This window comes from Echiichthys vipera (genome assembly GCF_963691815.1).
Source record: "Echiichthys vipera genome assembly, chromosome: 6".
Lineage (NCBI taxonomy): Eukaryota > Metazoa > Chordata > Actinopteri > Perciformes > Trachinidae > Echiichthys > Echiichthys vipera.
This window is the reverse complement of record NC_139831.1, coordinates 23,566,872-23,592,035: the sequence shown is the minus strand read 5'-3', so window position 1 is coordinate 23,592,035 and position 25,164 is coordinate 23,566,872. Positions and strand designations below refer to the sequence as shown.

Below are 25,164 nucleotides of genomic sequence, written 5' to 3'. Positions count from 1 at the left end.
CCAAGGAAAAAAATAATGTGTTTTTTGAACATTAAATCATGTGAACACTAGCAGAAACCCTAAATACAAGTAAGAACTTGAAAAGGAGCAGAATATGGGACCTTTAAAGGGATGTAAAGGCCAAGAGCGATTCATGGTAGAAAAGTTTTAAGCCTTTATTTAAAAAATAATCTAAAAACAATTCTTTTGTATATTGCATATTCTTCTTTTACTCCATTACAGTGTGAAAGATGTGCTGCAGAAAGAACAAAAAAGTATCTTTGAAGCTCAGGGAGGTTAATAAATCATGAACCTACACTTCAACACACACCTATGGAAGTCCAGGATACTACTATAACAACACAGCATTTATTCAAACGGTTACGTACATGCAGCTCTTCTACGCAGCATGAACGAACTTGAAAGCATCACAAAAAAAAAAAGGTCATTCAAAAGGGCCAGAATTACAAGTGAAATGAACTCCACTGGAACAAAAAGTATGCACGTTAAAAGGCAATGTCATTGTTTTCCCATCGAGTAAAAGTTTTGTCTTCTTCATTACAACACTAAAACTAACTAAACTGAAAATGAAACTTGAAAATTAAATTGTACTCTCAACAGAGTAGTTCAGGGTAACCTCCGCAAGTCTAACAGCAGGTGAGTGTTTCTTTTTTAATACTTTGTAGTTGTTTTTCAAGGTGTGGTGAATTTGGTTGAAATCATCGCAAGACCACGTAGAGAGGTGGTGCATCTGTGTTCACGTGTGCTTGGGTCATTCATTCATTTACATGCACAAATAACGATCCATATTCCTCCAGTGAAAACAATTTGTATGCATCTAGTGCATACTGTATATTATTATGAACTTATAATGAACACAAACAGGAAAACAGCAACTGAGAGTAAGGAGGAAAACGTGTGCACTTGCTTTAGTATCCCATCTACACGCTGTATAAGCAGAATACACCATCTTGTTAGTTAAAGGCTTCTCACAGTGGGATTAGAGCTTATTCAGGTCATTATAAACATTATCTTTATATGAACAAATTAAAACAAACCTTCAATGAAAGATTCATGTGAACGTAAACGCGCTGACTGAGAGCTCCCTTTCTCATTATCGTAAAAGAGATCCAATGACAGAGGGCGAGCACCGCGGCATGTGGCGCCTTAGTGTTGAATGTCAGATGACCAGCACAATAAATTAAAGTTTAAATAAAAGATAAGAATGCAGCTAATATTAAGGCTGAGCGTGGTGTGATAGTAACGTTTTATATGTTCACAATGTAAAATGGGAACGTAGAGAAGGCAACAAAGAGGAGAGAGACACCAGAAACATTTTTTAGCTTTCCATATAAAATCAGGTTGGAGCTTTAAAGTGCAAAACATGTCTACAGAACATTTTAGGAAAACTAAAATCCCATCTTTTCAAGCATCTTAAATTCAACCAGAACACGGCTTTGTAGGAATAAAAGACTAAACTCCTGCTGTGATTCTTTTTGACCACCGTATTGTTGTCTAAGGTGAAAAGCAGCTTGCTAAATGATGTGTGTATGTTTCTATTCTCCCGTTATCGTCATACACTTGGCGAAGCCTGGCTTCAGCGTCGCACCGATTGTGCATGGGAACCACAAGATGGGACAGTTTCAGAGTGATGTCACGACTGCTGCTTGTTAGCCTCCTCTTCGTAAGCGTTCCCTGTTCCGTTCTGGACGTAGGCGGAGCCGGAGCCGAGCCCATACAAGTGACCACAGTACTTTGCATCGTCGATATGATCCTCAAAGAACATCTGTGGGAGAGAGAAAACACAGAGGAGACTGAGAACAGACACTTGCATGTTCATTCAATATATTATTTAATGCGTCATTGTTTATCTCTAAAGTTCCTTAAAGTTATCCATGGAACCCGTCATAAATGAATGCTTATGCTAGTATCATCATGTGAAATACAGACATTGGTGCGTTTCTACCCAGCTCCATGTGGTGGTAAGTTATAAGGTCAAGGCAAGGTAAGTTAAAGTTTGAATCTGTAAACATTAGCTGTGTTGTTTTGTTCATTCATCTTTATCCCGCTTGCAGAGCATATATTTGAGAAAGCATTCTGAGACGTGTAAATATTTCAGTGCATAGTTTCTAGAGGGCCAAAAATCAAACATACTTGATTTATTACCTCAGTAAACATTTTCATAATGAGTTTATGGTCTCCGTCGCTAGTTTCAAGTCTTCTTCAATACAGCATGATGTTCATGTTTTAAATGATGCTCCCATTTGACAGAAGCAATGCATTTCCACGCCACTGTGTACATTTAAATAGCTGTTAACTTGTTTTTGCTGCCTCTCACAGTAGGTTTTGTTTTCACTTCATCAAAGTTCATTTTAAGATTTTGGACGCCTAAAAATTGTTTAAAAATGTTCAGCGTTCCGTCACACCTTGTTGGTAACTTAAGGGAAACGTTGCAAGGTTTCAACCAGCTCTGTGACACTGCAGTGGACTGGCTCCAGGGTCCCTGCTCAAAATCAGAAAAGCTTCCCTAGCATTTAGCTTAGCACAGCGCCATTGAAACGACACTGGCTTAGTGAGCCTCCTTCTGCTCCGCCCTTTCGTCCAAATCAGGTCACTTCCTGTCGCTTCTGGTTGCAAAAAAATAAGATGTCGACAGCCAAAATACCAAACTCAATGCTTCAAAACAGTAGTCCACAGACCAACGGATAACAACACAGTGGCTACGTCCACTTCTTTCATACAGTCTATAACTCAGATATGACAGCACATTTATGGAAAAAGGTGATGTTTGTCACCTGGTGTGGGCGAGGGATAACAGCGAGGGAGAATAATGTTTTCTTTTTTCTCTCAGGCGGCATCACTGATGGATTAAAAAAGTGTATGTATGTTGCTGTTGAAGCCTCAATGACCATTGTGAGCTTGATGTAATTCTCTAGCCACCTCTGCTCATATTGAATCTACTAATGCATTTTTGCATCAATTTTATCATGTAAAGTTATGAAAGAGTGAATTCTGCCCATTTCATAATTTCCACGTTAAGTTGGGACTCCTGTTTGATTCTTATTTGCTCACATACAAAATGCTGTTTATCCATCCATGCGTTTGACATGAACAAACACTGAAAACATTGCTGCAGTCTTTGTTAATCTGATGGCATTCCAGTCAGACTTGTGTGTTGAAAGTGATACAGAAATGTAGTGAGATTGCGCTCACGTAAACATGACCACAGTGATTATTCAGACATGAGACTTGCATATTAAATTGCCCTCAGACTGATGTAAAGGGCTGCGGGTCTGAAAGGGGCATAAGTCATACTTCGGGCTGACTTTGTGAGATTCGAGTTTTACCACACTCACTCTTAAAGCTATGGTCAACGATTTGGAATATTGGTAATTATTATTAACATTTATACAGCGATTATGGTCCTGTAGTCTATCAGCCGTAGGCCTGCATAGAAATTGACCAATGGGAGCAACCTGGTCCAGGGGGCTCCCTTTGGTTCGTACCTTCCATCCAATCCCCTCGTCTCCCTGATCCTCGTCCTCCCCCACTCCCCTTTCTGCTTAGCAGCTCAGCTACCGGAGCTTCTGTTACCATGGAGAAGGAAAAGAGCGGCAAACAGCCTCTGCTCACCCAAATGGCGAGGGTTAGACAAAACGCAAGCTGACCGAGCAAAAGGCAGAAATGTGACCTACATAGGAACCAAAGACCAGTCAACATTGGGGATTCCTTTGAGCAGTAGAGAAGGCTACGCCAGGATTCGGGACTGAAAAGAGATGCTGAGACAGGAGACTTTTCGTTGAACAGGTCATTTTTGTGTTTTATTGTGGTAGGTGTTACATAAATAGCCTCCATTAGTCTGTGCCAATACTGGCCTATGACTGTGAACGTCCCCGGTCTGATAAACACCTATGTCAACACATGTTAGCATACATTAGCCATGTGTGTTTTTAGCCGGCCGGCTTCTGGCTCTGCATGTCGTTAGGAGGTGAGGGAGGGGATTTGAGCTTGGGGGGAGGAATCGTAACACTGAGGGGAGGGGTTTGGTTGACTCAGAGGCTCAACTGATTTTCAGAATGTAGACCATAGCTTTAACAACTCTTCTCTTTGACTTGAGGAGCTTACCTCTCTCATCTTGAAGAAAGCCATGCCTGTGAGTAAAGAGTCAGAGCCGGCCTGATGCTGGGGTCCGATCCTCTCCAGCTCCAGTTGCTCAGCTACTTCCTGCAGCCCGCCCTGAAAACGAAACACTGTCAGTCACTCAAGACGCACGCTTCTAGTCAAAGTACAAACCCTGAGGGCCACACTCAGATCACAACAGATAGCAAGGTGTGAAGCTTTAACTTAATAAAACAGGAGATGCTCTGTGCTACCGGCTGAATTATTTATTTAGGTACCTTCAGGTTTTTACAACTCTTCATGAGGTACTTGACATCATAAATGACTGGAAAGTACAAGCGAAGAATCTCAAAGAAGTCCACCTCCTCCTCAGGCAGGTTAGCGTTGGACAGAATCTTGATCAGGTATCCAAAGTCATAGCCACTACAAAACAGATATACACAAACACATGTACACCTTTTAACTGTGTTTTCTTTTTTTAAAGAGCACACACAGCAGGATGCTTCAAGGGATTCTGTCACTTCCAATCTGCCATGACACAGAGATAATTAAATGCAGGTAGACTGGCTTTCTGATGGCTGTATCTGCACATGCAAGGGCAAATAAGTAAATGAAGCCACTGCATTAACCCAAAACAGATGTTATGATTTGGGAATTTGTTTTTTTGAGTAATCAGTGGCTTATGGGAACTGAAGAAAACATTCACAACAGAGCGATTATCCATTAAGTTTAACAGGAAAATTCAGGAGAAATCAATGGAAATGTTTGGGACAAATAAAGAAATATGATGATAAAAACGGAATAAACAAAAAAACTAATAATAAATAATATAAAAACAACATGACATTATAGTTGTAATCCGTTAGAACTCTGTTTGTTGTTTTGAGCTGCAGCTTTGGCGGTAAGATGTAACTGCAGACATGCCTCTGGGACCTCATCTCTTAGAAACCTAAAAAGTGTCGACTGCATGAGGTCAGTAAATTGCATGACCGTCTGGCTGCAGCCGCCACTCTCAGACAACGCCAATTTTGGGCAGGAAATGCAGACGAAAAATACAAAATAAAATCGTACTGACATTTTCGGTGCAGCAGTCTTTTTCTGTACGCACACATATATTAAATTAACATATATTAAAGTAATGCGCTACATACGCTGATTTCTTGTAATGTTGTTATGCCAGTGCAGCTACATATAGCTGATTATCAGTACTTTTTGACAATGTTTTTAATTATTCTGTCAAAAAAAGACATGAACCTCGTCTATAGCACACGCTTCAGATGTTATCACTCCATTAAATGGCCGTAATCAGCGGTTATCAGCCTCATAGTTATGAAGATTCCTTCTACACCTCCCAGCACCTTCAGAAGACTGTAATCGGTTCACATGATAACAGTCGCCGTTATCAGCCCTTGGTATCACTTTTTAATTGTCTGCGTCACATTATTAATTCAAACAAAACGGATGTTACTTGGTTAAGTATAGACAATAAAAATATGTGGCTAGGTTTAGGCAATTAACTACATGGTTTGGATTAAAATGCTAAAGAACAACTAGAAGAAAGTGAACTTAAAAAGTCGTCATCTCACATTGGACACAAACTCGGGTCTCCAGTGTCAAAGTCCTGTGTGTGTCTGACCCAACACCCAAACCAACCCTTCTCTTAATTAATATTTCTTGTCATACGTCATCATAGAGAGCCACAGGTAAGCCTTTTACAGCTACGTTAATGGCTGATCCACTTTACAATTACAATATATGTTAATGGGCTTCTGAGGCAACTAGCAGGTGCTGTAGAGTCGGGCCATACCACCTCATATCTAATGTAGTGATAACAACTGACAACACCCGATCAATCGTTCGACAACGGGCGAATCGGCTGGCCTAAGTTCGTTCATATTTAACTTTGGGCTGGGTCAGTGTGTGCGTGTCCCATGTGATGTGTTAAGTTGGCAAAAAAGATTGCTTCACAGGAAGTGTCTGTATGATTTTATTTAGTATTTTTTGTGTTTATTTCCTATCAGAGATGGCCGTTGTCTCAGAGTGGCGCCAGCAGCCAGACCTCTCGTAGATTGGCAGCTCTCACCTGCGCGATGCGGCGGGATGCCTTCATATGCTCCATATGTCTGTTGATCTTTCATTGTGAGTAATAATGTATTGTGAGCAATAATGAATCTACCTGCGCCGGACAGACTCGTCGGTCAAGAGCGAGCCGGACTCGAAATTCAGACTTGTACATTTCGTGTCATTGCACTTCTTCCTGTCAGAAGTCCCAGATTTCAGAGTACAATGGAGCGCAGCATAATTGTGGAGCGCTCCACCTGGGCAGACCAACGGCTAGCGAGGGAACGATGCCACAGACACTCAAGATGGTATTTCTCGGCAAAGAGGCAAGTAGAAGTGCTTTCATTTGTGGGTCATATGATCAGTCACCATTGATTTAACTCAATCTTTGATAGAAAGTAACTTAACAGACAATTAACTTGACGACAATCTTATGGATTACAACTTTAAAGCCTGTTGGTAAAGATTCTGAATACCTGAAAGAGATGACACTGGTGTTTCAAACCTAAGCTTTGTTTATTTTCCAAAGCCTGGTTATCTTTAGCCTCAGTTTGCCATGGAGACACAGTGGGAAACTGAGTATGAAATGAAGATGTTATGTAGCAGTGTAGAAAATACTGGTAAAAATAAATGTATCACTAGTCACTAGAGACCAATATAGCAATGAAAATGTTCTTGAGCAGCAAATTTAAATAAAATAAAATAAATAATCCATAAGAAATAACCACATGGTAAAAGAACATTTTTCTTTTCCCCTGTGTGAATTTAAAACATCACATCTTATAAAGAACTTAAATGCAAAATATAAACTCAAAATATTTCACATCAGATTTTCTGGAAATTCGAGTTAATATGTGCTTGTCATTAATGTAGACGACATTATTGTGTCTCAGGACATCTCACTATATGATTTCATCACGATACGATTCATTTGAAGGACGATAAATGATCATGTGGAATTATCGCCCAGCCCTATATAAAATGTTAAGAAGTTTCACTGTACATTACTGAGAAACTACAAAGAAAGTCCGCTCACATTACATTGTAACACACTGAAAATCTTAAAACTTTAAATCTTAAACTTTCATGAATTAAATAAAGAAATTGTTTTCCTTCAAAGGTCTGCCTGACTATGACCATGTAAAGTCTGATGTGATTTTACTGTACAGAAAATTAGCTTAAACTACATTATAACACACTGACATTTCCTCATATTTGATCTGTCATGAAAAGAAAATGTTGCAGTGGTCGATGTTTGTGCAGGTAGAATAAAGAAGTGTGCATGTAACGAAAGTCAGAACAGAAAGAAACTATTTCTAGACCCGACTTTGGGGACAAAGCATATGATTGACGTGGCTATGCAGCTGTCTACGGTATAGTATATAACTGCCTGCATGCAAAAATATCTACTAATTGAAAAAGCAGAATACCTGTGAAAAGACAGCCACTTGACCCCGTCACACAGCACCACTCCTGATGTCATCAGCAGCTCTGCAAAGAACAGCGTCTCGATGCCTTCGTCCTCGTGCTTCTTGAACTGAATCCCTGAAGTGGTCAGGAGCTCAATGGAGTCCTGTGCGTACATATCTTCTCTGCAGACAAACACAAACATGTCCCACTGGTATTATTTCAACCGAAAAGGTCATAGTTATAAAAATAGTCTGCATTCTGACAGGGCAGTACGAACAATGAAGACTGCAAACCATGTAACGTGTTTCGTAGATGAATATTTACGGTACTCTAACGTCTCATCTGTGTGTGCTGTAAGCATGCTGAGACACAAATGCTCATGTACATGCCATGGTTGCGTTTGAATGCCGCGTTAAAAAAGTCATCTCACGTGAGGTTAAACTTAAAGTTGAACTGCCATGTCGATGTTCCTGGCGGGTATTCCCCTTGTTCGTTCATAAACGTGAGTCCCAGCTGGATTATCTTGAGCAGATCCACATTGCAGCGCAGTAACTGGTACTGATAGTCAGCGTTGCTTCTGAACTCTCCAATCGGTCTGGCTACTACACCGGGAAACTCTGTGTCCTGGAAGAAGACAAACAAGTTGGTAAGCACAATGAAAATCTGGCTTTGTGTCAGATAGGGTTTTTTTTTAACCCCAGTGTGAGCGCCTCTCACCATAGCAATGTAGTTGTATTTTCGTATGACATGTCGAATCCTCTTCAGCTCTTCCTCCAGGTTGTCGGCCCATACCTCACATATTCTTTGGCTGTGATCCACAGTAGCTGCGGGCATAGTGCCACTTCATGTGAAGAGATGGATGCAAGAAAAGAAGGGAGACAGTAGGGTCACACTGTAGACCTACCCCAACATGCTGACCACATGAGGAGAGTTGAGAGGAGAAAATGATGATCCCCGGGCACCTAGGAAATGCTGATAAACCATTTGGCTAAACATATATAACATTATAATGTGAATTTCAGGAGACACAAGCTCAGAATCACAATGGCAGCCTCAACATAAGGGATAAGATGGGACACTTCAAGTTAACAAGTCGGTTAGACAGAAAACAGACATGTTAACAGCTGTAGGTAGAGGTGCAGGACGTGTTTGTCTGGATGCTGTTAACATTAGCTCGTCGCAGGCAGTTTTGAGCAGCACTTTGGTGCTAGCCGGATGACCTGCAGCAGTTAGCAGCCCACAGACTGAGCTAACACGGGCTGGACAGAGGAGGCTGTGGGGTGGGAGGTCTGTGCACACGTCCAACACGCTCCTCAGGTGCACAGCGAGCTCGACAGACACATACGAGGGTGTGCAGAAACATGAGAGAGACCAGTAACTAGCTGCACACACACACACACACAGACACACACAGTCACACTCACTCACTCACTCAGCAGCGCCACTTTGATACAGCAAAAGCTCACTGTGGCGTCGTGAACTTACCGTTCCCCAAACCGGGCGGGTGTGTGTTTGAGTGTGTGCTATCTGGAAACTGTTAGTTTGGTCTGCGTTACTGTGTCGGGGCTTTTCCGCTAACTTTGAAACACTTTATATTCAGTAATGTATCGATGTCAACCCACAGTTGCCATCATAGCCGAGCCTACAACACGACGTCATCACGTAGAGACGGGAGCGTGATGCGCGTATGTATGCGCGCACGCTCCATTAACTGTCTTATTTTATTTTATTTTATTTGGGACTCTTTTTTTCAAGCATTTGTGGAATTTCAAATTTGTGTTTGGACACATCTTGTTGAAAGAATTGATCGACATTAAATTAAACCTTCACACTTATTGTGTCCCATATTGTCCTCATTTTCAAGTTCATACTTGTATTTTGAGTTTTCTACTAGAACATGTTTTCATGCTTTAATGTTCAACAACACATTATTTTTCTCATACTGTCCGTCTGAATATACCTGTATTCACCCTCTGTCTGAAACGCTCCGTTTTATTGTCTGTCTCCGCTCTGATTGGTCAGCGTTTCCGGATCTTCAGCATCTCTGCACCATCACTGCAGCCAGGGAATGACTGTAACGTCACTGTAGCGGCACACTACCTACATATAGTAAAGTTGTGACATCACAACCGTACAGAAATCCTGACGGCTTGTTTAAAGACACCGTTTCTGAATACAGGATTTGTGCATTTCTCTGTTAGCCTGACATCACCAAATGAACTCAAAGGGCACTATCAATGGTGCAGACCATATGGTTGGATGGATCGACAGAGGCACGTTCAATCACAGCCATGAAATGACACATGCAAGTTGAGGTGGTGCTTGATTACATTTGATGCAGGAACAAAAAGGCAGCTGGGTCACAAACTTTCTCAAAGTAAAGTTAAACAGAACTGAAAACAGTCCTGCCAGATCAAATGAAACATGACCTCAATACATTTGTCTGGTTTCCAGGCTGTTTCTCTGTGGATCGAGCATTTTACTACTTTTACATTATTTGTATAGCAACTCAACCTGATTTATAGTAAAAAAAAACAACAACAACAACATGGAAATCTCACTATTTATTTACAATATGGGGCCTTTACATTTTGCAGCAGCCATCACCTCATCATCTATTATACACACATTACTTTATTCTGTTCATATTTATTTCCCTAATCTTGTTATATATTTACTTACACTCTTTAGTTTGACACAAATACATTTTACCCATCACCCATGGACCTACCTCAACTCACTAAGGGAATGAAAACCTCTACCTGCACCCTAGATCCCATCCCATCAGTTCTCATCAAAACCTGTCTTCCATCCGCCATCCCACTCTTCATCCAAATCATAAAGCCGTCCCTCATGTCTGGCTCTGTCCCCACTGCCCTCAAACTTTCTGCTGTCTCCAATAACCCCTTTCTGTCAAAAATTATAGAATGTGTCAAATGTGTCAAATTCTGACTAACATTTTGAGAAGGTTTGTTCAAATCACAAAAGACCATACTTTCTCATGTGCTACTTGTGGTATCCAGCCATGCAGACAGTTCTGGTTTTATTTGTTCATAGATTGAGACATTAAGTCTATGCAATTTCTGCCTAAACCCCCACACAAGGTACGCAGTAATTTATCTAACATCAGTGTCCCAGTCACTCTAAATAATCCACAATTCACACGTCAACCTTTTTACTAGAATGACTTTCTGCTGAAAAAGTCATTTGAAAACTACCCAGAAATCTCAAACCCTGAGCAAATAAAACCAAAGCTATCTGCATTGCCATAAGGTATAAGTGAGATGTTTTGTTTTGTAATGTAGGTGTACTGGCCTTACACAATTCAGGCATGTAAACAATTAAGAATAATTGGGACAATGCAATGAACAATTTATTTATTTATTTAAAAAGAAAATTGACACAAATTACACAACTTTGCATTCAGATCAGTTTGACAAATTTGGCTCTTATTCCACCTCAACACGTAAACACAGCAATATAAAGTATTGTATACAAGGTCAGAATCTGTTCTAGCCCCTCACATATAAATAAAAACAACATGCATTAAAGCGAGTAGTCAAAAAAATACGTCATCGTACAAAAACATCATAACATGCTTTGCTCGATAATCTTTTGCATTGTTCATTTGCAGTACTGGAGTGCACCTAATGTGTACTACACAAGTAAAGTCAGCAGTTTTAATTAGAGATGGCGCCAATATTCAAAATGCCGATCAGCAATCTGCCGCCCAAAGCAGCAGTCTATTTGTGTTCACATGCTCTAGTCTGCTGGTTCAGTGTTCAGCAGGAGAGAGGCGACTCCCTTTGGTAAGAATTTTGGTTTGAGCACAGCAAATCTGGTGGTGAAATATATCTCGGACAGAAATGTATGAAGTTGCTTGTTTGATACAAAGATAATTTTTCACATCCTGCAGTGTTAATATCACAAGATATTCTGTTTCAAGTTGAAATGCACAAGTGTGGAACACAAGGTGCTTGTCAACCACAACTAAGCACTGGTTATTGGAGTGTAATAACTCCAAAACCCTGCAGAGGTCACTGTGGTGCGCCGAGTTCAGTCCCAATGTGTCATTTGGTGTCGAAACACTGCTACATTAGCCTCGCGAGACCATCCTGATCTTGCAAGCTCATTGTATATGCGAATCATGCGAATCAATCCATCTGGCGACAGCATTTTAATTAGGTACATTCAATTCTTGAAAACCTTTTACAGGAAAATTAAAACTAAATCTTTGCAAACACTGCTACAGTCATTCTGAATGCCAATTAGCCATTAGCAGTGTGTCCACCGCCTATATGCTGAACACAGTTGCCATTTTTTTGTTGTTGAGCTTCAACTTGTTTGTTTTTTTTATCTCTGTAGTTTGTCTATTTTTTGTTTGTGTCATTGTTTAATTCTTCTCCCTTTATTGCATCATTTTGCTATCTTTAAGTGCAAATGACAAAACTAAAATGCTGATTTAGTGTCTTTGCAGCTCTGTCAGTTGTTTCATATTGCTTTAAAATAAACGTGCCTCTGATAAGGTTTACATTGTAAAGCCAAATTCCTAATAAATAAAAGTACATGACCATAGTAAAAAGCAAGCACACACTTAAATGGCTAATCGTTAACTTGGTGAGTTGACACACTTCTTAATTGCATTAACTTTCTGTGTGTATGGGTTTATGACAATGAGCATATATCCACTAGTATGTGTGTGGCAACAAACCAAATGCAAACAAAAGTGCAAGTCACTTGTGTAACCCCACTTTCTCTCACTGGAGTTAGTCAAAGCTGGTCTACACGGTGACTGCAAAAGGTACAGCAGTGTTTGTTCAGTGGCACAGTGGACGGCTGCTCGCTGCTCCACCTTCCACCAAACGCTACATTTGCTCAGGCAGCTGAGTAGGCCGCCTCATCAGAGTCTGGATCCCTGGTGCTGTCCTCGCTGAGAGGGGAACGGCAGCTCACGTCCGCGATCCCCGACTCCTGGTCGCTGCCGTTGGAGAGGGTGGATTCAGATGTTTGGTTTGAATCCTGTGTCAGGAGGATCAGGCTGCTGTCTGGTGCTTGAGGCTGACAGGGGCTACTGGTGATGAAGTCCTCGTTGTAGTCCTGAGGGGTGTTGGCCAGACGGAGGTCATTACCAACCGCCCACGCTGTAGGGCTCTTATCAAAGGCAGCGGCTTTCTGGGTAACTCTCAAATCCTGCTCCTGCTCAAGTTCAGCAATTTTCTATTGACAATGTAAGGCATAATGACCACAGTCATCTTCTATAACAAGTAAAAACACTGCAGTAGATTTTTTTTTCTTGTTTGAAATGACAAGCAGTATGATTTTATGGCCACGTCCTACCTGTTTGTGTGAAGCCAGCTGCTCCTCCAGCTGCTGTGTCTCCTCTTGGATGGCGCTCAGATAATCCTCTACAGACTGTCGAGGGTGCATCCCTCGGTCAAAGCGGTTGTACAGCCCTCGCCAAAACCTATATGAAGCAGGATATTTCCAACACTGAAATTAACACGTCACCTCTTGTTCCTTCATTTATCATTATCAATTACTATCCTCAAAGCAATTTCAGTCAAAAAACAACTGGACTGGTTGTTTGTCTAGGAAGACGTTTCACCTCTCATCCAAGAGGCTTCATCAGTTCATGTACGCATCTGACCAGGCTGGGACTGGTCCAACTAACTGGTGTGGAGATCCTGGTATTTAACCTCTCACAAGGCCGATGATGTCACTGAAACCCTTTGTGCTCCAAGTGCCCACGCCCGTCGTTAGAGTGACAGTCGTTGGTGGGCAGTTGGTTTCGACGTCGTTAGTGCTCTATTGAGTCTGAACGACAGTCGTTGGGGTCACCCGGGCCATGTGTGAACAGTTGTCCTTTGAGGTTAGATTTTTGAATCTCCTGGGAAGGGACGAAAGGGCGGCATTGTAAATTGGAGATAAGTGGTGTCTCAGACCCCCTCCTCTGTTTAGCGATGGTTTCTCCACTTTAACATAGATGGCTTCTTTTACTCCTCTTTCAAACCATCTGTCCTCTCTGTCCAAGATTTGGACATTGCTGTCATCAAAGGAGTGGGCTTTCTCCTTGAGGTGTAAGTGGACAGCCGAGTCCAGGCCTGAGGAGTTAGCTCTCCTGTGTTGGGCCATGCGTTTATGCAGTGGTTGTTTTGTTTCTCCAATGTAAAGATCTTTGCATTCCTCGTTGCATTGGACAGCATAAACCAGGTTGCTTTTGTGGTGGTGTGGTGTTCTGTCCTTCGGATGTACTAGTCTCTGTCTGAGTGTGTTACCGGGTTTGAAATACACAGGGATGCAGTGTTTGTTGAAAATCCTCCTGAGTTTCTCCGATACCCCAGCCACATATGGGATGACTATGTTGTTTCTCCTGTTATCTTTTTCTTTCTCAACCACTTTGGTTTTCTTTCTGGAGGCAGCTGCCGTTTTAACAAAGGTCCAGCTGGGGTAGCCACAAGTTGTGAGGGCGCCTCTCAGGTGCTTGCGTTCTTCCCCTTGAGCCTGTGAGCTAGTGGGTACGTTATCAGCTCTGTGCTGCAGTGTTCTGATAACGCCAAGCTTGTGTTCCAAAGGGTGGTGAGAGTCGAAAAGTAGATATTGATCCGTGTGAGTGGGTTTTCTGTATACCCCTATGTGGAGGCTCCTGTCATTCTCCATATGGACGTCACAGTCCAAGAAGGGCAAGCTGTTGTCTTTAACTTCCTCTCTGGTGAACTTGATGTTTCTGTCCACTGAGTTGATATGTTCAGTAAAAGTTTGCACCTCTTTGGATTTGATCTTAACCCATGTGTCGTCCACATATCTGAACCAATGGCTTGGGGTTACTCCTTTAAAGGAGTTCAACGCCTTGCCCTCTACCTCCTCCATGTACAGATTTGCCACAATCGGGGACACTGGTGAACCCATGGCACAGCCGTGTTTCTGTCTGTAAAAAATGCCATTAAACTGGAAATATGTGGTATTCGTCTTCCTAGACAAACAACCAGTCCAGTTGTTTTTGACTGAAATTGCTTTGAGGATAACGATGACCTGGACGAATGAGAACATTCACAGGCTTATTATCAATTACTAAACAGTCCTATAACTCAGACTACTGTTTTTTAACATACACGTACTAGGATTTTAAACCTGAGCTGCATGTGTTGATACTGTTTGTGTGGACCTACTTGAAGCAGTAGGGGGCAGTAGACGGCCGGAGGAGCCCCTGTGTCTGGCTGTGGTCTGGTCGGTACAGAGGGTTGATGTAGTCTGCCCGATTCTTCCACAGATAATTCCACAAAGAGTGAGTCTTCTCATGCAATCTGTATGTGTGTCAAAAGATAAAAGACAGGTTAACGCAATATACAATCATGATTGATAGAAGAAAGATTCTGAATAACCTTTTATGGCTTTTTTGTTTCCAGGACAGAGTCATCCTCATTTGCATAAACGCGCTGATGTTATAAACTACTGGCTGTCACTTCTCTTCAGTAGTCAGTCTTCTCTCAGAGCGATGGCTCTGACAAGATGTCTGTAGTGTGAAAAGGAAAAGAAAGTGATGGTGCCCGTAGGTTTAAATCTCACCCCAGCTCTATCCTCTCACGCTGGTTGTTGCCAATGAAGTTGCCATACTGGCAGGAGTAGATGTGGCTGTGAATGGTGATGAGGAACCTCGCGTTGAACTCAAAGGCACAGGGGAACTGCTCCATGAGCTGCCACACGCACTCCAGGAACTGATCGATGACAGGAGATACCTCTTTAGGGTCTCCGACCAGGTGGTTGCATCTGGAGAAGACGAGAGGACGGTTAGATCAAAACCTCTTAAATCTACACGATTTAAAAGTAATATTCAAACCTGTGGGAGAACTTGTGTCCAAATGAGACCCAGTCTTTCTCCATGAGAACCTAAGAGCAGAAAAAAAATGAATGTGTTTAAACACAAGGAGGACCATAGTTTCTGTACAATTTCAGGATGTCATGATTCAAAAGGTTCAGACATAGTGCACAGTTAATCCCTGCAGAATGACTGAACCTCTTCACCCTCTGTGTGGGGTCAGTTCCCTCAGACTTTAGGGGGCAATAATCCAAAAGAAGGCTTCTTTATTATGTTTTTTTCCATAGTGGCTCATTGTCAATTCCAAGTTAGCCTACTCAAATCCTTCTGATGAAGGACAAGCCTCAAGAACCCAGTACGAGCTACTAGCAGATAAAGCCAGAATGTAACTGGATACATGGAAATGATATAGAGTGTACCAGCGGAGTACGTGACATTCACAGTGCTACATTTTCCTAGTCTTAATCCTGTGTGCCTGTATTAATTGTTGGCATTTACACAAAATAATCCAATCAAATAAGACTTTGGAGGACTAGGTGGCCACAGTGGTCATATAAAACCCCACTTCACCGGTTGTGGGTTGACTCATAGTCATGGTCTTGGTAGCTACTATAACAGAGCAATATGGGAGGGGATGTGTATTAGGATATTATTGAGCAAAAACCCCTATTTTCATATAATCTGGGGTAACAGTATGTAACCAATGTTTTCTTTTCCAAAACAATGTGGCTGAGGTCTGTTTCAGAGAGTTCTCCGCTCCCCTCTGTGTGAGTGCAGGCAACCAGGTGACATGACACATTATGATTGGCTGTATGTCGGGAGGTGTGATAGCATTGTGCTTTCTTAAAACGGGACAAGAGTGTGTGGTTGAAGCTTTTTAATTTCAGTCATTTAGCGGCAAAAAAGCATTAATTAGCATTTGGCTAGCTAGCTAATTGTGTGCCATGACAGTGGGTGAAGATGAACAGCTGGTGCAATTCTCTTAAATACAAAAAAGAAAAAAAAGGTTCAGCGTCTACCATGAGTCCTCTGAGGGTCCTGTAGTGAGGATCCAGCAGCACACAGGCCACCGAACACACCTGGGCGGTGCGGTCCCAACCGTCTGAGCAGTGAACTAAGACACTGACACCCTCCTCTGCAACAGCCTGCACATGTAAACACACAAATACACAGTCTGTCCAGTGCCACAACACAATCAGATCATGTAAATAATGTAAATAATACATCTCAAGACATCTACTGTTGTCAAGTGCACATTTCTGAAGTCAACAACTTTTTGGGTAAACTTGGTGAAACCCCCTGATGAAGGGTCTGTGCCAGAGTGTTCTCCCTTTATCTTTAACCATATTGTTCCTGCAATGGAAATATTTTAAAATGAAAACAAATCTGGGTTTTCTGCCAGTTATTCATTGAAAAGATAAAAACATACCAACAGAAAAATCAAACTCCATAGCATTGACTGAACTACAATGAATTTGACTCCTCTGGTCTAAGAAATGCAAGTCTATAATTATGTCCACCTCATGTGCATCTGAGAGGGTAGCCTAAAGTATTTGATTGCAGGACTGATGAATCGGGCTGTATCAGTTTTGGCTAAGTGAGTGTACAGACAGATCGAGGTTACAACCCCCAGACAAACACCTAAGCTAATATTTAGTGCTGTGGTGAGGCAGACGGCAGGGATTAACCTCCAGACTGACCTTAGCGATGAAGATGCCTGCATCCAAAACAGCTTTGATGTGCTTCAGCCAGCCTGAGCTCTCCAGACCTTCCAGGAAGTCAGACATGGAGGGGGAACGCAGCTCACACACTGTAACCACAACACAGCTGTCTCACTGGCAGGAAACATGGAGCATACCTGATCACTGGACTTTATTAAACCTCACATTCAATTTCACATCACATCCACAGTGATGAATCTGTGCACAGCGTGAGAAACTATGGGTCACACTGTTTTTTCCTTCAGCTTCCCACATGATGGTTAATTCAGACCCCAGCCAATGTCTGCCCGTCTGTCCAACACTTTGGAAATAGCTCAACAGTTGTTGAATGGATTGCCATGCAATTTGAAACAGATTTTCATGTTCCCCAGAGAATGAATCCGAATGACATTGGAGATCCCCTGACTTTTCCTCTAGAGTCTAGACCCATCAACAGGTAAACGTTTTCACTTCACAACTGTTAGTTGTGTTATTGTGTATATTATAATATGAATGTAAGACAAAGCCATGCCCAAACCAATGATTGTATAAAAGGAGCGAACGTAGCTTCCGGGTCTGAAAAGTGAAGCCAACGAGGAAGTGTCTTAAACCTGCATTCTTTCTAATGTTCAGGACTAGGGGGAGACTACACTGTCTGCAAAAAGACCTCCTATTGTAGAGAGGTCAATGAGAAAATGACTGTACTTTTCACTTGACTTATTACCTCAGAAAACATTGTCCCAATGAGTTTATGGTCTCAATCACTAGTTTCAAGTATTCTTAAATACAGCATGATGTTCATTTTGCAGTAATAATAATAATAATCGTAAAATTCTGGTTGCCTAAAAATGTCTTGTTCAGTGTTTGGTTGCACCTTTCTAACCAAGCAAGCTAGCTAGCATAAATGTTGGAAACTTGAAGAAATACTTCACCCATTTGCATTAAGCTTTGCATCTTTATATTTTTGAATGGTCGTGCATTCCCTCATTTTCCCCTGAGACAGGAGAGAGCCGTATCCACCTCTTATACCTTTAAATGCCGCCATAATCGTCATTTTGCGTCATTTAAAGCAGGAAGTTTTAGAGGGGATGGGCTAAAATGTTTAGCATTTATTGTATTAAGTATCCATTCCATTATAATGTTTAGATTTATCATAAATAATCCGACATGCACATGTATTTTATGTTCCGTTAACTAGGGGTGGAGGTGGGGTCCAAATTCTTTGACACATTGGAGAATTTTAAAATTTACTTGAAAGTAACACAATAGTTACTTTCCATAGTAACTAGTTACTTTTATAACTTGTAACTCACCAACTAATTCACTTACTTTAAGGGAGAAGTAACTACTAACTGTAACTGATTACTTTTTTAATGTAACATGCCCAACACTGCAGATATGAAACAGTAGTCCACAAACCAATGGGTGTCACGGTGCCTACTTCCACTTCTTTTATACAATGACAGTCTAAGGCCCAAACACAATCACACAGGCAGGGCAATTATATACGTATCCATTTCTGTTACATATGGTTTCCTGCATTCTGTTTGTTTACCTTGTAAAAAACAAAAGCTTTTTCATTTTTCCATCTTCAGGGTTCAACATAAATATTTGCAAGTTGACTGAGGGGCGGAGTGACATGAACTCGTTTTTCCTCAGATGACATTTCATTTGCTAAGGACCCTTTACCACATTAACAGTCATGATTCAAACACACTTTTAGATAACTGAATGAAAATATTTGCTCACTCCTCCATGAGTGTGCTGACCTATAAAAGCCTCCTGGGGTCACAGATAGGAGAGCAAGCAGGTGAGTGGGTTCGTTCAACATTTTATAACACTTGTAGGGGGGACTTCCACTTAAGACATTTTTGAGCTAATGCTGACAGGCTAGGGGGTCTTCAAAAATCTCATTGAAGTGTGCAATCGGGCGGAGAGAGAGTCAGGCAGGCTCTGAAGGGCAGTCGCTGTTTCTAAAGTTTAAAGACTTCCCTTCTTCTGCCAGGGGGCAAAGAGTTATCACAACTAAGAACAGCTATAACTTTTCAGACTTGAAATCACATCATTCTCACGCCCTCAGTCTCTCTTTGGGGGATAAGGTCCCGGATCGTCCACTCCGGGAAACCAAAATAGCTCAGAAATAAAATCCAGATGGATTCAAAGTCTTCCTAGGAGCACCCCTGCACAATACCCAGAAATTCTCCTGTGGGCTCATTTGAGGCCTGATTGCAGCACAGTCCGGTCTGCATGAGTGCATATGAAAGCCACAGGGGTAGCATGGGGTCGCGCTTTGCTTTTGTAATGTGAAGAAGCAGCAGACTTTAAACAGGCTGATGCCAGAAAATATACATTTTGTTCCACAAACACTGATGTGGTGAAACATTTCTGACACGGTGATGAATGCGCTACTGTAAATTAATCTGAAATCAGTGTGAGAAATCATTTCATAATTACCTTCCAGCATTTTTTGTTGGCTGTTTCTCATGACGTGGATGTTCTCAATGCCGATGAACTGGAATTTAATGTTGGAGTAGTTGTCTTCATTTTCGTATCCTTTTCCTGCAGCTCGGTTTGCGATTGCATTCAGCTAGACGGATAATGGATACATGGTCAGAACATACTTTTTCAAAAGCAAAATAATACACAATACACAAATGTCATTCAATGATCATTTTAATCATGGTTCCACCAGCACATAGCCAGGATGTTTTCAAGGCTTTTGCTGTGAGCACATGCAGCTGGTGAAACACAGAATGGAAAATAAAGCCCACCTGAATACACAGCATAGTACTGTAAGACTTGTATTTTCGCAGGCTGTTCCGGGCCTACCTTAGGCCTGGTGTCCACCACATACATGAAGTCACTGCGGGGATTGGACCTCAAGATGGCCTCCAGCATCTGTTCATCCTCCAGGCAGCGAGCGCTGAAACCTGACAGGGGCTGGCTGCTGCGGCAGATGGCAGCCTGGGAGGAGGCAAGAGGCACTTCATACTTTATACACACATCAGGCTTCATATAGGAATGTTTGCTTGTGTGACAGCTGTTTTGAACTTGAAGTGATTCATTACTTTGGATGCCAAAGAACAAAAAAAAACCAATATGTGAGAATCAGGGAGAATGCAAATTCACAGTACATTTTCTTTTCCTTGCGTGTTCAATTTAAATTAATCAACCACACAATTTCTCTTATTTCCATTTAGTAGCCACAAGGGAGAGGGCCAGAGGTCGTTGTGTGATTCTCCCTTCTGGCTCATGAACCAGAGAGGAGCCCCTTGGTACGAACCCAGCTCCACACACGGGTCCTTCAACCTTGGGAAGCTGACCTCACGCACATAAAGCACTCCCAGCTGTCCGATCAAGGATTAATAGAAGAGATTATGAATGTTCAGGCTTATTCCTGATTCAGATATAGAAAAGGGTAATGACTTAATGACAGAATGGATGTCTCCTAAGAGGACATTTGTAAACCCAATAAAGTATCTGTTTAGATACAACAAACCAACATCAAAGAACTAGCGGTGACGAAGACTGACTGCTTCACGTCCCTTATGTCTCAGTTCGATTCAATACAGCTTATTTAAGGAGGGGGCAGTGCAAATTAATGAAACACATGATCATACATGGGTTAAAAATGCCCGATAAGCCAAAAGGCCTTTTTTTCATCTGCAGTCCCCCGACATCCATGTGAAAAAAAGGCTTTCTAAAATACAAATAAACCAGATGAAGAACAACAACTTAAGCAGGACTAAACTCTACAGCATCAAACAGAACAGGTAGCAAGGTAAAACAACAGAGCACAAAATAGAAAGCACCATTCAAAAAAAGAAATACATACGTATTACAGTACGTGGTGCCTGCTAGCCAAAAGACCGCATTCACAAAAAATATATATATATCATTATTATCATTATATTGTAATGCTTGTACAAAAAGTTGCACTTGAGCACACCGCAGGGACGACGAACTAGCACATATGTTCTGCACCTGTGTGAGAGGAAATAACTCTCCATACCAGCGGGTGGCGTTAGTCTTCGTCCTTCAAACCCCCCACCGACGGGCTCCACCGCCGATTCAACATGCTGAATCGCTCGAAAAGCTGCCACCGAGGGCCAACAGTATGGGACACAACGCAGGTGACAGATGCTCTCCAACAGCCCGACTTAGGACCTTAATGATCTCCTGTGTATGGCACGGCTTCTCTTTCAATTTTGTTTAATAATGGCAGTTTCTTGAACGCCCACTTTCGACTTATTCCAAAAGCGTATCAATCACCACAGACACAAATCTTGTTTAACACCTGGTACAAAAACCGGTTCTGGTCTTTCATTTTAATGTGTGCAGTCGACTTACATGATTTTCTTTGGAGAAGTAGGACAGAGTAGGAAATCTGCCCCTGCTTCTGAACTTGGAGCTCCCCACTATGATCGGAGGTGTGGCAGACGCAGGCACAAACAGGTCAGCGGGGTACGTGTCACTCACCTTTGAAAATAACACAACATAAAAGAAGTCTAAGCCTGGACCATGTCCATATTAGGATGAAATAAGTTCAACTGGTCATAGCTGTCGACTCACTGACCTTGTAGTTTTGGTTGACAGGGGAGAGTTTCCACAGGGAGTTAGGCAGTCCCATTCTGCTGTAATCAGCCTTGAGGTCCAAGAAGTCCCACTCGTGCTGTCTCTCCACCTCATCAACATTAGGCTTATAGGAGAAGCAATACAGCTCCTCATAACGCTCTGCAACACACAACACAAAACACAAAACCTCCAGTTTGTAGGAGTTAGACCAAAGTGAAACACAGAATGAACAAAAATCGGTATAGCTATAAAAAAAATTCTGACACACTGGTTTGGTTCTAAGTCAGATTCTGAGCAATAACATGACCAAATTGATCTTTTGAAGTTTTTTAGTGTTTACCTGGCTGGGAGAGACGCTGCAGGGACAGGTGAACATCATGGCACTCTCGCTCTTTAGGCACAACAAAGTGAAGAAGCTGGAAGTTCTTGCAGTGGATGAGCAGAGAACATCCTGAGGCTGTGGCCGCTTGTTTCTCTGAACTACACACCAAACTGTGAAGCACCTGGTAAGATCAATAAAAACTGTATGTTTTTAGGTTGCAAACACATGACACAGCACGGACGCACACAGTGACTACAGAAGTGAAACAGCGAGTCGTCAGGATGTCTGTACGGTCGGGATCTTACAAATGTATGAGTATATTTATATACTGTATATGTATGTGTGTGTGTGTGTGTGTGTGTATGTGTGTAAAGTGCAATACAGTAGAGTACTTTTTCAGGAGGGGGGGGGCAGGAGTGTTTCAGGGGCCGTCCACACGAGACGCGTTTTGCTGTAACCGAAAAAGTTTTATATCGTTTTGGTGGATTTGTGGCTTTTGGGGAAAACGTTATTTTCAGAAAACGGGCCCCAGGGTGGAGAAATCTCAGAACGCCATCTCTTGTTCTTCTCTTTGTCACTGTTTTGCTGTTACTGGTTTGAACCCACAAGCCAAATATCAAATACCTACTGATTCAAACTGATTTTTTTTAACTTTATTATTAAGAATTATAAAAAAAACAAAAAAACAAGGGGGGGGGGGGGGGGGGGGGGTAGGACCTGAAAAGTGTTTAACTTCTTCCTATCCCTTTTGAACATGAACTCTATTATTTGAGACATGTCTTTTTTTGCTTTCCTTTTTACTGCTCATTCGCTTTATTCAGTTTGTATTGTTTATGTTCAATAAAGATTCAAATCACTGGTTTCTGGCTCCTTGCGTGGACTCTGTGAGGGTACTGAGCTCACCCATGTCTCATTGCGCACTCCAGCCTCGTTCTCTACAAAGATGGTGTGTGTGGCTGTCAGGTACAAGGTGCCCACCCTACTTCTTCTGGGGGAGACTCTGTCAAGCAGCCTGACGTTCTCCACCTGGAGGAAGAGGAACAACAACACGGACAGCCTCATGTTCAGGACACGGTCGGCTCTGACACATCTCTACTCATTACAGTTTACTGCACTGATACACAATCACACCCAGAGGACCCTGGCTGCATACGTGGCCGACACAACACATCCCCTTTCATTAAACCGGTATGTTGGTTTCATTATTTGCGTTAACCCTCTGCAGTCATAGTTAGCGCTTATGGCTGCTTTTGTTGACGGGACACTGGAGGTACAGTGCGGAAATTGAAGCTAATCACTGCAGCCAGCCCCGCGGTTACCTTTGGTAGTCGGATGTGCTCCATCGGCAGCTGAGAGATGAGCCGCAGCTTTCCTACCACTGAACCTGTCACCACACAACTACCAACCGCACATGTGTGCAATGGTACCACAGTATGCTGTTGGTCAGGCCAACCTGGTTAAGGTTGTTCGTCAGTAGCGCAGGTAAACGCTGCCATAATATTGCTGCTGCTGCTGCTGCTGCTGCTGCCTGAGGACGGAGCTGCACCGCTGGGTCCTAAAGCCCGCCCCGTGCAGAGCCGTGGCCTGTGGGGGTGATCCAGGGCGGTTCAGGCTGATGAACCCTGAACTTCGTGTGAAAAGAAAGGCAAGGGAAGCTTATTTGTTATGCACAATTCAACAACAAGGTCATTCAATGTGCTTCACATAAAAGTAAGTCAATACTACTTACTGACCTCAAGACATGACAAGAGGAAAATGTTTAATACTGCACATATTCATTGAAATTATTAGTGTTTTTTTAAATTATAAATAAGCAAGTTTTTTTTTAATGTTTAAGTCCCCTAAAACATCTGACCTTGACTATATTGACTTGAACGTACAAGTGTGTCACTAGAGAGGTCTTTTCACTCCTGAAAGGGAAGTTGGTATGTCCTTAAAAAACTGTATGCCTGTGTCTGATATGCCACTGTGAGTTACAAGCTAACTACACGACAACAGACTCCTGAGTCTGGTGTGTCGGACACCAGGTTCAGGACGGCAAAACAATAGTTTCAGAGGGCAAGCAGGCAGTCTGGGCTCTTTGGCCGTTGGCCTGTGGGGATTTGAGCCCAGACTGTCCGCTGGCTAAGCTTCGTAAGAAAGCCATCCACCCATGGGGATCTGCGAGACGGCTGCTCCGCTGCCTCCGGTCTGAAGCCGGCTCAAACATGTAGGTCTATGGCTGAATCTCTTCAATGTTTCTCGTCATCTTGATGCACGCTGCTCTTTCGCCAGTCAAACTCGGGTAGATGCTACAATGTAATCAGCGAACGAGTCTCAACCTAGCACAAGCAGTGGTGGTGGGTGGTTCCATCATTTCTCAATAAAGGAGACAGAGTAGATGTGCTTCCAGCACCTTTTCATGCATCCATGAATTGAGCTAAACTAAGCATGTAAACTAAGGAGGGGTGAGGCAGTGCTATTTTTACAGGCTTTGTCTGCGGGGAGGCCCACAGCCTTTGAACCCCCCAGCAATTTCTGTAAAAGCTGTCAGCAGGAGACATTCAGAGACACAGCTTATATTTGAGATAGTATCTGGCCTAAAATGAGTCCCTCTGTACTTTAAAAAAAAAATGTTCATGGGTGTGCCACAAAGTAGGGCAGCAGATGGTTTGAAGTGTTATATAAAGGCAAAATTGGGTGGAAAAAGTATTGTAAACTCTGAGCATAAAATAACATATCCTGAGTTTACTTAACTAAATGTGCACTGTTAAACAGTGTGACGCTCACTTGAGAAGCTCCCCAGTACAAACACACTGATGGATCGCATATGATGAAATTAAGTTTATACACTTGTTTTATCTGCACAGCACACCTGCACCAAAATGTTTCATTTTTTTTCCTTCATTGTTTTGTTTTGACACCAAATATCAAATGTATTTTTGTATTGATCAGTATTTTGCACACCAGTGAGCAAAGAAGCCATCTGTTGCAGGACAGTAGACAAAAAAACACAATAAAAGTAATTAGTTAAACTAAGCGGAAGTGATTGACTTACTGACGCCTGACAGCCTTGCTGCCCGCCCACTCCAACTGCGCTGTATTCATGTATGAGAAGCCAAAAAAGCTTGATTGTCTAATGATTATACAAACCAATTTGGTTCTGATAGTATCACAGAGATCAGATAACTCTCCACTGTTTACAT

The 25,164-nt window shown here is 42.2% G+C and overlaps 2 protein-coding genes across 2 annotated transcripts; both read right to left on the bottom strand.

Moving 5' to 3' along the window:
* Positions 1 to 359: 359 nt before the first annotated feature.
* Positions 360 to 9,169, bottom strand: cnot7 (CCR4-NOT transcription complex, subunit 7). Its single transcript, XM_083914791.1, has 7 exons — positions 9,055 to 9,169; positions 8,287 to 8,410; positions 8,000 to 8,193; positions 7,590 to 7,751; positions 4,377 to 4,521; positions 4,105 to 4,215; positions 360 to 1,765 (listed from the first exon to the last, which is right to left on the bottom strand). Exons 2-7 carry the CDS (start codon positions 8,401 to 8,403, stop codon positions 1,634 to 1,636), a joined length of 861 nt encoding a protein of 286 aa, XP_083770917.1. The 5' UTR covers positions 8,404 to 8,410; positions 9,055 to 9,169; the 3' UTR covers positions 360 to 1,633.
* Positions 9,170 to 11,074: 1,905 nt separating this feature from the next.
* On the bottom strand, positions 11,075 to 23,466 carry mtmr7a (myotubularin related protein 7a). The gene is made up of 14 exons (XM_083915031.1): positions 23,299 to 23,466; positions 22,883 to 23,005; positions 21,998 to 22,160; positions 21,659 to 21,816; positions 21,433 to 21,561; positions 19,912 to 20,046; positions 19,537 to 19,669; positions 17,083 to 17,192; positions 16,402 to 16,527; positions 15,404 to 15,453; positions 15,133 to 15,333; positions 14,736 to 14,870; positions 12,907 to 13,033; positions 11,075 to 12,786 (listed from the first exon to the last, which is right to left on the bottom strand). The coding sequence occupies exons 1-14, from the start codon at positions 23,320 to 23,322 to the stop codon at positions 12,445 to 12,447; spliced, it is 1,956 nt and encodes a 651-aa protein (XP_083771157.1). The 5' UTR covers positions 23,323 to 23,466; the 3' UTR covers positions 11,075 to 12,444.
* Between the last annotated feature and the right edge of the window lie 1,698 nt (positions 23,467 to 25,164).